General features: G+C 35.0%; 1 protein-coding gene across 1 annotated transcript; it reads left to right on the forward strand.

Moving 5' to 3' along the window:
* Window positions 1-1,057: 1,057 nt before the first annotated feature.
* Window positions 1,058-11,762, forward strand: bco1 (beta-carotene oxygenase 1). Its single transcript, XM_007254642.3, has 11 exons — window positions 1,058-1,212; window positions 2,969-3,097; window positions 3,742-3,871; window positions 3,954-4,101; window positions 5,487-5,634; window positions 5,764-5,984; window positions 7,003-7,263; window positions 7,360-7,462; window positions 8,966-9,057; window positions 9,833-9,944; window positions 11,002-11,762. Exons 1-11 carry the CDS (start codon window positions 1,149-1,151, stop codon window positions 11,154-11,156), a joined length of 1,563 nt encoding a protein of 520 aa, XP_007254704.3. The 5' UTR covers window positions 1,058-1,148; the 3' UTR covers window positions 11,157-11,762.
* The last annotated feature ends 674 nt before the right edge of the window (window positions 11,763-12,436 follow it).

The following is a 12,436-nucleotide window of genomic DNA, read 5'->3' on the forward strand; positions in this document are numbered from 1 at the left end:
TTGAGATACTAAGTCAATATTTTGAGATACTAAGTCAATATTTTGAGATACTATCTCAATATTTTGAGATAGTATCTCAATATTTTGAGATACTAAGTCAATATTTTGAGATACTAAGTCAATATTTTGAGATACTATCTCAATATTTTGAGATACTATCTCAATATTTTGAGATACTATCTCAATATTTTGAGATAGTATCTCAATATTTTGAGATACTAAGTCAATATTTTGAGATACTAAGTCAATATTTTGAGATACTATCTCAATATTTTGAGATAGTAGGCTGTACAGAGACAGAAGCAGGTGAGACAAAGATGCAAAATGGATTGAGGACTACTTCAGACGTGGATTCACAAATCATGAAATATTGGAACTTTTAGAGGAATCACACAATATCAAAATAAGCCTCCGGATCTTGGACGAGGCTGAAGTTAGCTTCTTATTCGCCAGTGTCTTATTCAGATTTCCGTTCCACCTTAAATGCTGGCTGAACATTCATGCGGCCGCCTGTAGATGTCGCATTTTAACAGTAAAAAACAGCATGTAAGCAAAGTGCTGTGAAAACGCTCTGAATAAAGGGGAGAACACAATGCGAGGGACAGAGTTTAACTCTGAGTGAAATATAATGTAAATAAAATTAAATATGAATTAAAACGTTATTGCTCTCACTTTTGGCCTAATTCCCAGGTCATTATCTACAGGTGGCCGCATGTATATTCAGCCAGCATTTAAGGTATCTCAAAATATTGACTTAGTATCTCAAAATATTGACTTAGTATCTCAAAATATTGAGATAGTATCTCAAAATATTGACTTAGTATCTCAAAATATTGACTTAGTATCTCAAAATATTGAGATAGTATCTCAAAATATTGACTTAGTATCTCAAAATATTGAGATAGCAATTTACTTAATAATAATAAAAAAAAAATGCTGGAGTATTTTTATTTTTTAGGTGGCGGGAATGGGCTTCCATAGTAAAGCCTGAATACGGGTGGGAAAATACTATAGTTTAGGAGAGGAGGAGCCAGTTTGGACCCATATAAGCTGAAAACTCCGTCCTCTGCCCACCGGACGAGCTTTACTGGAAGAGGAACTTATAGAAGCGAGTTCAGCGGACTGGAGCTCTATAAAAAAACAAGAAAATGGGCTACGAATATGGGAAAAACAGGACTGAGCACCCGGAGCCTTTAAAAGCAGAGGTTAAAGGTAAGAATTAGATAGTAAAAACCCTTAAACGTACACTGCCTCTACTGTAAACCTATAGCTGTAAGTTACTGTTTACTGTAGGGTTTGATTTTGCCTGCTCAGCTTTTCTCTGGGTGGAAAAATAAGTGAAAGATAAGGATATTAATAGTTTGTTAGGTAGCTAATTAGAGTAAACACTCTTCATACAAAACATGCAACTGAAAGTGCTTCAATTTAGAGCTGGGCAATATTTAAAATATGTATATATTTATCTAATATAGTTATTCAAGACAAAATAAGTAATTAATCTATATTTTACTTAAGTGTTTTCAGTTTTGAGCAACTTTTTACCTTAACTTTACTTAAGCATTCAAACTATTAACTTTATATAACTGTTACTATAAACTAAAATTATTACTTTTTGCTTATGCACTTTATGGTTTTTAGAATATGTGTAATTGTTTACAAATAATACAATAATTACAAGATTTCCCTACCTCAGCCGTGACTTTCTTACTGCACTTCACCTGTCAGACCTCTTCTTCTAATTCTTCTCCAGTGTTAAGCTGAGCTAAAGGCTAAAGCTGTTGCCATGTGGGTCAGCCAGACAGTTTCCAAGAGTTTTCTTTTAAGCTGTAGGAAACTGTACTTACTGCTCTCTGGCTTCATCTGTAAATTTTCTAAAGAAAAAAACGACTTATACTTTAAATAGTTACAGAGTTCTCTGTGTTTCTGTGTCTTTTTCTACTTATTATGATGCAGGTGTGAATGTGCTGTGTGTAAGGATGTAAATACTACAGTAGAGAGTACAGAAACACCAACACTATTTCCGGTTATAGAGTGGACCTGAAGAGCTTAAATTGTAAAAATAAAGGGGAAAAAGAGGGGCATTATAAAACTTTTGACCAGAACAGAATTCCACATTGCTTTTTAAAAGTCTAATATTTTTGGGGTTATTAACAATTTTAAGACTTATTTCTGAAATAAACACATAAATGATGAATTATAAAAATATAAAAATGCAATATAGTAAAGAAAAATCAATTACTTAACATACAGTATTTGATTAAATAATAACAGGAGGGACACTAGATTCTGTTTACCTAAAATAAGCTGATTATTCATGATTAAAAGTCTTGTTACAAAAATGATAATAGGGCATAATAGAGCCATTATAAATCATGATAATTTTACGTTGAATACATTTGAAGGTAAAGACTACTTTTACTACTGTAATACAGTAATATTACTGGAGATAGTGCTGGACGATATGTTCAAAATGTATATGACGATATATTTCATTATTTTGGTCGATATGATATCATTCTGATTTCACTATGAACAGTAAAAAGCCACTTCCCATGTTGTACATAGTTTAGGACTGAGCATGCTGTGATTTTGGTATTATGAATAAATATTGATTCTTTATTCTTTATATTACAAAGACTATACCTTTTAAAGATTTTTTATCAAAATGTATCATATCTATATCACCATACCTCTTAAGCTTATTGAGTTCTTTAATCATTTCGCCTGGTCCTACTGAACATTATGTCTAAGTAAAACTTAATCAAAAATAAAACAACAACTATAGGTAATGTAGTACATCACAAAAACTAGCTTTGAATTGAAATAAGTTTAAAAGAAATTTGCTTAACCTGATCAAGAAATGAAAAAAGTTAAAACAGCATGTTATAAAAATAAATGAAAAGAACAATGAGTAAAAATATATAGCACATATAGTGTATAAATGTTAAAGCCTCTGATTTGTCTCCAGGCTCCCTTCCCGACTGGCTGCAGGGCACTCTTATCAGAAATGGCCCTGGGCTCTTTTCAGTTGGAGAAACTTCTTACAACCATTGGTTTGATGGAATGGCTCTTATGCACAGCTTCACTATCAAAAATGGTAATTATCCATATCTTACAATTTAACTTTCCATGATCAACTGAACACAGTTATCATTCATTATTCTCATTTGAGAACTTAGTAAGAGAGTCTCAGTTAGACTAACTCAGCAAGTTAACATTAAGGATATGGATGTACTGAAATAATTAAAGCAGCGTTATGTGTCATTTTCCCCTTAAGATGCTCCACAGAATTGTAACAAGTTGCTACTCTGGGCTGTAATTTTGTAATTTTGGTAAACAGCAGTTAAAAAACTGTATAATAGTGCCTTTAACATTACTCAACCACCTCAGTCCAAAAGCTTGTTGTATGTTAGAAGCTGGTTCTGTATCTCTCAGCTTAGTCAAATGCATGTGAAAAGCGTGTCCTTTAGGGTGTTAAAGCACTGCTGCTTTAATCCCTACCTAAGGATCACATTTTGAACTTAGACTCTCTATTGTGTGCCATTTATAACAAACATTACTGCTCTAACCGCCATCATTTCTTGATTTAAACACTATTTTATGAATAATTAATTAATAACAGCATAATAAACTTTTACATTAATTTTTAAATTGATTACATTGCTAGGAAGATGCTGTGTGTTGTTTATTTTGCGTTAGCTTGCAATGATGGACATTTTTTATAATTTTATCAATTTTCAGGAGAGGTCAGGTACAGAAGCAGATTTCTCAGAGGTGACACCTACAACAGCAACATGCAGGCCAATAGGATAGTAGTATCAGAGATGGGGACAATGGCCTATCCGGACCCATCTAAAAACATATTCTCCAAGTAAGTAATAGGGTCAGTAAGACCAGTTTACTTCGTCAGTGCAGTTTAAAAGCTAACACAGCAATGTTCCCTGTAATTCCAGAGTGATCACCTTTCTTAACCACACCGTTCCAGACTTTACAGACAACTGTGCTGGGAACATCATTAAATATGGAAATGACTATTACGCCACATCTGAGACCAACTACATTCGCAAAATTGACCCTATGACCTTGGAGACACAAGACAAGGTAAAGCGGTTAAATGTATACCAAAAGCTTCTATAGTTCTTAAATTGCAGCAGGTTTTGGGTTTAAAGGTTTTATAAGTTTGTAAATAGGCCTCCCATAAACTATTGCAATACATTATATTATTGTCATTTTAAGACCATTACATTTAATGGATATGATGATAAAATCATCAATCAATATCATAACAAAGCAATAATACCCTTTTAAAGAGAACAAATTTGCATTCTTGTAGTTTGCCATCGGCTGCAGGAGCCCCGAGAGAGCACAACTGGCCTTGTTCTCTCTGGGTGGGTACTGTAGATGGCGCTCTTTCAACTCATCACTTCTAGGGTGATGTCAATCAACACAAGGCTGCTTCTGTGAGCTGATGTATCAGAACTGAGTCGCTGCGCTTTCCTCTGAGCGTGCTGTGATGCTACTCAGCAATGCTGAATCAGCAGCAGTTCAAAAAGAGGCGGTGGCTGACTTTATATGTATTGCATGTGTTAGTCTTCATCCTCCTGGTGTTGGGACATTACTAGTGATAGGGGAAGTCCATATGAGTGGGTTGGGCATTGTGAATTGGGGAGAAAATGGGAAAAAATAGAAACAAAATTATATAAAAACAAGTTAACAAATTTGTAATTAATCATAGTCTTCACCTACTTTAGTCTGTGCACACTGTATGTAAGGAGAGTTATTGAAGCATTGGTCATTAAATACTTTAAATACTGTTCACTGTTATATAGGTAAATAAACATACATTATCAAATATTACTAAGGTAATATTTGTACAATAAGTCGATAATGTAGTGTTTGGGAAATAGCCTACCATTATATACCATTCTGTTTTTTGAAATGCTTTAAAATAGAAGGCTAATCAAATCTGTATATTGCATTGAATGCCTTGTTTTCTGACTTTGACAGTCCACAGAAATCTGTCCTGTTTATCTTATTTTACATGTTTCCACCCGTTCTCGTTTTTCCGCCCGTTCTTGGGCTCCTTATCTCCTTATAAAGGTGTTTTTTCCCGGCTATGTCCCAATTCAGTAGCCGGGGCAGTTGTAGTGTATTGGACCGCGACTCTGACGACACAGGTTCGATCCTGTGTAAGGAGCGGTGTGTTTATTTCCCTTTTTTTATTTTTCCTTTCTTCTTGGGTTCACTTGCTTTGAACTTAACTGTTCTGCAATTGTCTGTAGCACTCCATTTTCCGAAACAGATTTTTTTTTTGTGGCCCTGCTGCAGCCAAACCTAATTGCCGACCCCTGATATAGTGTATGTCCCTGGTAAATTAGTTCATTGTATCAGTCTATTTATATGAATATGTTTAATCTTACTGAAATATTCTGTTTATCTGTTACATGTATAAAAAGTAAGCATACATATTTGCTCTTTTTCTCCAGGTGGACTACCAGAAGTACCTTGCAGTGAACCTTGTCACGTCACACCCACATTATGATAAAGAAGGAAGCAGCTACAACATGGGAACCTCCATAGCAGACAAGGGCAAGACAAAGTACGTGCTATTCAAGGTTCCTGCAGCGGGAAGAAGTAAGAACACAGTTTCACAGACTTTATGAGGAACATTGATTTCTGTATCGGTTATTATAATCTCATTTGCTGTTCTGTAGAGGTTGTAAGTAATAGTAAGAGTGTTCCCTGTGATTTAACCCTGTGTAGGCGGCTCAGAAGCTTCTCCAGCCCTGAAAAACGTTGAGACCATCTGCACTGTTCCCTGCCGCACTCTCCTCACCCCGAGTTATTACCACAGCTTCGGCATGACCGACAACTACTTCATCTTCATCGAGCAGCCCCTGAAGCTGGACATCCTTAAAATGGCCACAGCCTACCTGAGAGGGGTCAACTGGGCCAGCTGCTTGAAATTCCACCCCGAGGATGATGTAAGCTTTATGGATAAAATATGAAAATTAAACATTGCATGCTTAATGCATTATGGTATTTAACTAATACTCTTATCCAGAGCTACTAACAATAATATTCCTATTATAGATAGATGTAAGCCACTATTATTGGTGTAGCACAGCCAGAGATGTATAGTAACAAACTACTCCACTACTGTACTACAGATGTAGATGTACTAAAGATGCTCTAATCTTGTGGCCATTGACAGTTTTTATGATTTTACTGATGATATTGATAGATCAACTAGTGACCTTTTTAAGTTTCTTTAGAGAGTTAATTTAAGACTTTATGTAAAGTACTTTTATTTTTTATTTACTTCTTTCTGTAATAACTACACAACACAATACTTATACTTTTACTTTCAGTACTTAAGTAGAACATTAAAAAAAACTATTTGTAATACTTAAGTACAAAACACTTTACTTCTACTTAAGTGTGGAGCTTAAAGAATACTTTAACTTTTACTCAAGTCACTTTTTTTACAGAGAACTTGTACTTTTACTCAAGTCTGGATCTCTAGTACTTTATAAATGTCGTAGCGCAGCAAAGTCACCCAGACCAGGAATTGAATCTCCCACATGATGAGGTAACTCACTGGGTCGTAGTGTATATTATTGACTTTTACAATACAATACATCAACATAACCTTGATCATTATTTCTGACCTCAGTGCCGTCCAATGTGTTTTTGTGCATATTTGAATGTCATCAATATGTTTGCCAATCATATCATCAGTGCATCAATACCAGCACCTCTGAAGTCACAAACTACACTTCGGAAGAAAAAATATACATCTTCATCTAAAAGGCTCTAATTGCATTAGTATGCTGTTATATTAACATTAAATCAGTGGCTTTAAATAAAATCTTAAAATGACAATGATATACATTTCACTGTTATTTCTGGGACAATGTATTATTCAATATTAAAATTGTTATTGTGGCAGGCTTTGTAGTTTCTTAATTGTTTCTTAATTCTATTTTATCTCTACACTAGACCCTGATTCACCTGATTGATCGAAAGACAAAAAAGGAAGTTGCTGTGAAGTACTTCACCGGTGCTACAGTGATATATCATCACGTCAATGCTTTTGAGGAGGATGGTCATGTGGTGTTTGATGTCATCGCCTATGAAGACAACAGCCTTTACGACATGTTTTACCTGGACAAGCTAAAGGATAAAGAAGCAAAGGAAGCCGCAAACAAAAAGTTCAGCAAACCTAAGTGCAAACGGTTTGTGCTGCCACTTACTGACAAGGTAGAGTCTCTGGATCTGCACTGTTGTACTTAGAATATAGTGAAGTGAAATCTGAGGCTTGATCATGAACCAAAACCTCTGTGGGTTGATCTGTAGGGTGAGATGGGAGAAGACCTGGTGAAGCTGAAATACACAAAAGCAAGTGCCGTGAAGGAGAAGGAGGGGAAGCTGCTGTGCCAGCCGGAGGTGCTCACTGAAGGTAACTGTAGAATTAACAATATACAGGTATAAATAGGTAATTACATGAATCTAGTAAAATTCCTATTTAGTTTTATTCCCTATTTAGATGGGATTATTTTTACATGGTGGGGTAAAGTAATGTATTTTTAATACAGGACGACAGTAAAACTATATGACTTTTTGCACAGGATAAGAAATAACACCCTAAATGACTGATATGGGAGTGGCTACTCGATTTATACACTGCTGTCAGCTTTAAAAATAAAAAAGTGATGAAAACTGATCTTATAACCCACTAACAATAAAAAAAATAATTTTTAGTTTAAAGCTTAGCAGTGTAGCAAAATTAGTGTTATGTACATAACAGGTATGTAGGCTATGGGCTACGCTACACAGTAACTTGCATAAAGCTGCAAGAAACACCTCAGCTCTGGGGAGTCCTTTGGCTCATCTTACGGATTTATGTGAAATTTGCTACAGACTTAAACAACAAAGATGAGCGCTTCTTTTTTAGTACATGCAAAAAAGCTATAATTTTTTTTTTTACAAAATATTTACCCACATTTCTATTCAACCTGAGGATAGTTACCGTATATAGGATATATGTGAGGTTAAAAGCTTCAAAATCTTTATTGATGTGTCCCGGACAAATAACTGACATTGAGGAATCGTACAGGAATAAAATCTCTAATAATATCTCGTAATAATTACATTACCCCACCTACTCAGCTAAGACTAATCCCATCCAAACAGGGCTATTCTGTAAAAATAAAATAAAGCTGGGTCCTTTTTTATGTTATAATGATTTTAATTATTTCATTTTTTAAAATATTTGTGCAAATCAGTGCACAAAATGTATTTAGTGCTTATGCTTTGCATTTTATAACATTTATTATATTTTGAACTTAAGGATTGTATAAAATATCCTGTCAAGCAGGCGCTCAAGCCCTGTTCCGATTTCTCAATGCACCACAATGCATCATACAGCATTTTAAGGGGCTGCCGCCACTGCTGAAAAATCCTGATTAAAAAACAGTGATGCTGATATCTGATTTAAATTATTCGTATAGTATATATAATTCTTTTTTTTTACATACTTTCTCTGTGGAACCACTGTTTGTAAGATATTAATGGTTTACACAAAGCAATGGGATTTGGCAGATTTTTTTCCCAATAGGAATACATGTGGTGCATGTAGTTTTGCTACTCACCATTCACATTTAATAATAATCCAGGTACATTAGTAACACACAAGCAACCACATAGGGTACCACAGAAATGCCCAACACCTAAGCAACCACCCAAGGTACCGTAGCAACCACTAAGATCTATTGCAATCACCTTGCAACATCATAGCACCCATAAAGAAAGCACTAAGCTGCACCACAACAAACAGCCAGGATACCATTGCAACCACTTAGCAACACCATAGCAACCACTTAGTATCTACAGTATCTGTCTGTCTGGCTGTCTGTCTGTACTCGTAGTTTAATCTAATCTGATTCTATTCTGAATTTGCCAGGTGTGGAACTTCCCAGAATCAACTACAACTACAATGGACAGAAGTACAGATATGTTTATCTGACTGTTGCAGAGACGACTGAATCTACATCGGTGAGGACAGTAATGCACTAATGTTAAGCAACATGCTTTGATAAATAGACTTTACTAAATCCATTTTAACCCTTGTGTGGTGTTCGGGTCTGTGGGACCCGTTTTCATTTTTCATCAAATGATACTAAAAAAAAAAAAAATCTAACTCAAACTCATTGGCATTGGCTCAATTTTTGTGAAAAACATAAAAACATATATCAAAACACATTTTCGATAAACACACACTGTACACACCCCCCCCCCCTACACATTTATATTACATACAGTATGTTTGGCCAAGGGCTAATAAACATTGCTTCATTTGTAAATTTGAAACTAAACAAATTTTCTACTCATATCTTCAGTTAAATTCATTTTCTTTACATTAAAAAACTAATTAAAAAAGAGTAGCACTTTTTGAAAGAAATGTAACATAAGAAAGGTAAAGGGCAAATATTAACCATGTAAGCTGTTTATATTGCTTGCAATTTAGGTGAAGCGAGCATGTGTAAAGCATTTTAATGTAAAATTGCTTAATTAAATACAAGTAACAAAGTAACCAAGTAACAAAAATATGAACACCACACAAGGGTTAAAACTGCAGTATGAAACATTCAGAATATGTATAGCAATAAAGAATATAAAGTGATATATAAAGTGTGATATTGCTACTAAAATTAGAAAAAAGTAAATTTTTATATTAACATAAGACACATTCACTGACTCTTCTTCTTTTTTGCTATCGAAAAATGTAATAATGTAATTAATGTAACAATGATGTGAATCGTTTGATCAGATCACGAAGCTGGATGTGGAGACAAAGCAGCAGCTGGAGTGGACTGCAGAGAACTGCTATCCCTCTGAACCTGTGTTCATTACCAGGCCGGGAGCAACTGAGGAGGATGATGGTGAGCTTATTACAATTCTAAAAGTTTGCTTTTCACGTTAGGTTTCCGGGCAGATTCACCTCAGCTGAGTGATATATCTCACATATTGACATATTCAACTTTTTTTTATAAAATATATAACAACATTGACCTTACAGTAATACAACATATTGGCATTAGCAAATATAAACATACTTTGGCATCGGCCAAGAATTTACATTGGTGCATCCCTTAGTTTAAATGTAAAAATTGGTGTCAGACAGTGGTTCATTTTATTATTAGTTTATTATCAGTTTATTATTAACTTTTCTTTTAGTCAGATTTGAAAAATAATTCACTTTAAACAATCGTAAAATAGCCTTGTTTATCACAAAATATTTAAATATGTTTTGATTACTAACCCCTGTTTTGTGCAAAGGTGTAAAAAATACTAAGATGGTTTTAAAACTACTTCAATTATAAAAGTAAAAGTAATGTAAGGAGAAAAATGTTATTGTTGAAAAATGTTAATGTTGATCAGTTTGGGATGCACTACGTTGTTCCCTGTTTCAGCTGCATATATGAATGTATTTTAGTAGAATATAAATATATTAAAGTTTAAGCCACAGGCTTTTGCCCAGTCACAGGCTTCTGCCCATTCACAGGCTTCTGCCCAGTCACAGGCTTTTGTCCAGTCACAGGCTTCTGCTTATTCACACAGGCTTCTGCTGCCCAGTCACAGGCTTCTGCCCAGTCACAGGCTTTTGCCCAGTCACAGGCTTCTGCCCATTCACAGGCTTCTGCCCAGTCACAGGCTTTTGTCCAGCCACAGGCTTCTGCTTATTCACAGGCTTCTGCTCAGTCACAGGCTTCTGCCCATTCACAGGTTTCTGCCCTGGGTTGGAGTTTGTTTGTAGTTCTCTTGAGTCTCTGCAGGATCATCTTCATACTAGGCTACATACGTCTGTTATGTTTGTGCTGGAATGTGTTTGTGTGTGTGTGGGGGGGGGGGCAGTATAAACCAATAGGGTGTGAGAATGATATATGTTTTTACTTCGTATCCAACCACAACCTGGATTTATCTTCTCTCCATATTCAGGTGTAATTCTAACATCAGTTATAAACAGCAACCCGGGTCAGTCTGACTTTCTCCTGGTGCTTGATGGGAAGTCCTTTAAAGAACTGGCGAGAGTACACGTGGAGGCAGAGCTGCACTTAGACATGCACGGATTCTTCATCTCACAGAGCGACTAAACCTCAGACCTGAAGGAGGAGCTGCTGTCTGTGGAAGACTTGACCGCTTAAATGGGACGAGACCAAAAACTCTGATATACTGTTTACAGTTTACAGCAACCCTAAAACCCCTGTGGCCACATCTGCAGGAGACTGACCAGTTAACACTTATGTTGCTGTTTCATTGTATTTTCATATTTAGCCTTTTTTTTACGCTCTTTAGACAAAATTATTGGGACCTTTGTTTATTATCTTATTTCTTCTAAAATCTAAAAAAAAGACTGGTTTGAGATGTGATTAATGCAAGGTGACACAAAATCAAGTGCAAGAAAATAATGCATGTGATTGATATTTTATCCAGCAAAACTAACTATCTGATATTTTATATTTTACCTCTAAATTAATTCATAATTCATAATTAATTCATGTCATTTTATGTACTGTACAAAATGTGTAAATTAGAAATGTTGAGGTGTGTGTGTGTGTGTGTTTGTGTGTGTGTTTGTGTGTGTATGGTGTCCCAAAAAGAGAAATATAAGATTTCTCTTTTTTTTTAAGTAATCTATGTGTTTAAATCAAAATGCAAATTTGTATTTGTAAGAAAATAATACATACATTTTGATTTTGTGCTTGTGTGTCCATTCCCCACCATTATACTAACTTTAAAATAAACAGTTTTATAGTAACATACTGTGAAGAATAAACAGTTACACACTCCGTCCTTACCCTGGTGTTCTATCAGACCAGGAAAAGAGAGAAAAATAAACCTATTCACTCAAATCTTTAATACCTACCTCACAACATGCAGGGACAGAATAACAGTCAAATAATACCCTGAAGCCATGCGTTATCAAGACAACATCAATCTTACAATCTTGGTGTATTGGGTTTAGAGCAGGGGCTTTTGGAGGACAAACGCTTTTTTTACTGTTTACTACGTAATTCCATATGTGTTCCTTAATTGTTTTCATGTCTTTAATAATATTCTATAATGTAGAAAATCAATTGAATATAGAAATAAAGAAAATATTGATTGAGAAGGTGTGTCCAAACTTCAGACTGGTACTGTATGTACAGTGAGTCCAAGAAGTATTTGATCCCTTGCTGATTTTCTTTGTTTGCCCACTAATAAAGACACTATCCTTCTGCACTTTTAATGGTAGATATATTCTAACATGGAGAGACAGAATATCAAGACAAAAATCCAGAATATAATTTTAAAGAATATATTTTAATTAATTTGTATTTCAATGAGGAAAATAAGTATTTGATCCCTCTTGCCAAACACACTCAGTACTTAG

The sequence above is a fragment of the Astyanax mexicanus genome, chromosome 16 (assembly GCF_023375975.1).
Source record: "Astyanax mexicanus isolate ESR-SI-001 chromosome 16, AstMex3_surface, whole genome shotgun sequence".
In the NCBI taxonomy this organism is placed as follows: domain Eukaryota; kingdom Metazoa; phylum Chordata; class Actinopteri; order Characiformes; family Acestrorhamphidae; genus Astyanax; species Astyanax mexicanus.

What these genes read in the sequence shown, in the direction of transcription:
- bco1 (XM_007254642.3), top strand. Translation starts at nt 1,149, where the DNA reads ATGGGCTACGAATATGGGAAAAACAGGACTGAGCACCCGGAGCCTTTA. An exon ending in TTTAAAAGCAGAGGTTAAAG is followed by an intron (nt 1,213 to 2,968) that starts GTAAGAATTAGA and finishes ATTTGTCTCCAG; the next exon opens with GCTCCCTTCCCGACTGGCTG. An exon ending in GCCGGAGGTGCTCACTGAAG is followed by an intron (nt 7,463 to 8,965) that starts GTAACTGTAGAA and finishes TGAATTTGCCAG; the next exon opens with GTGTGGAACTTCCCAGAATC.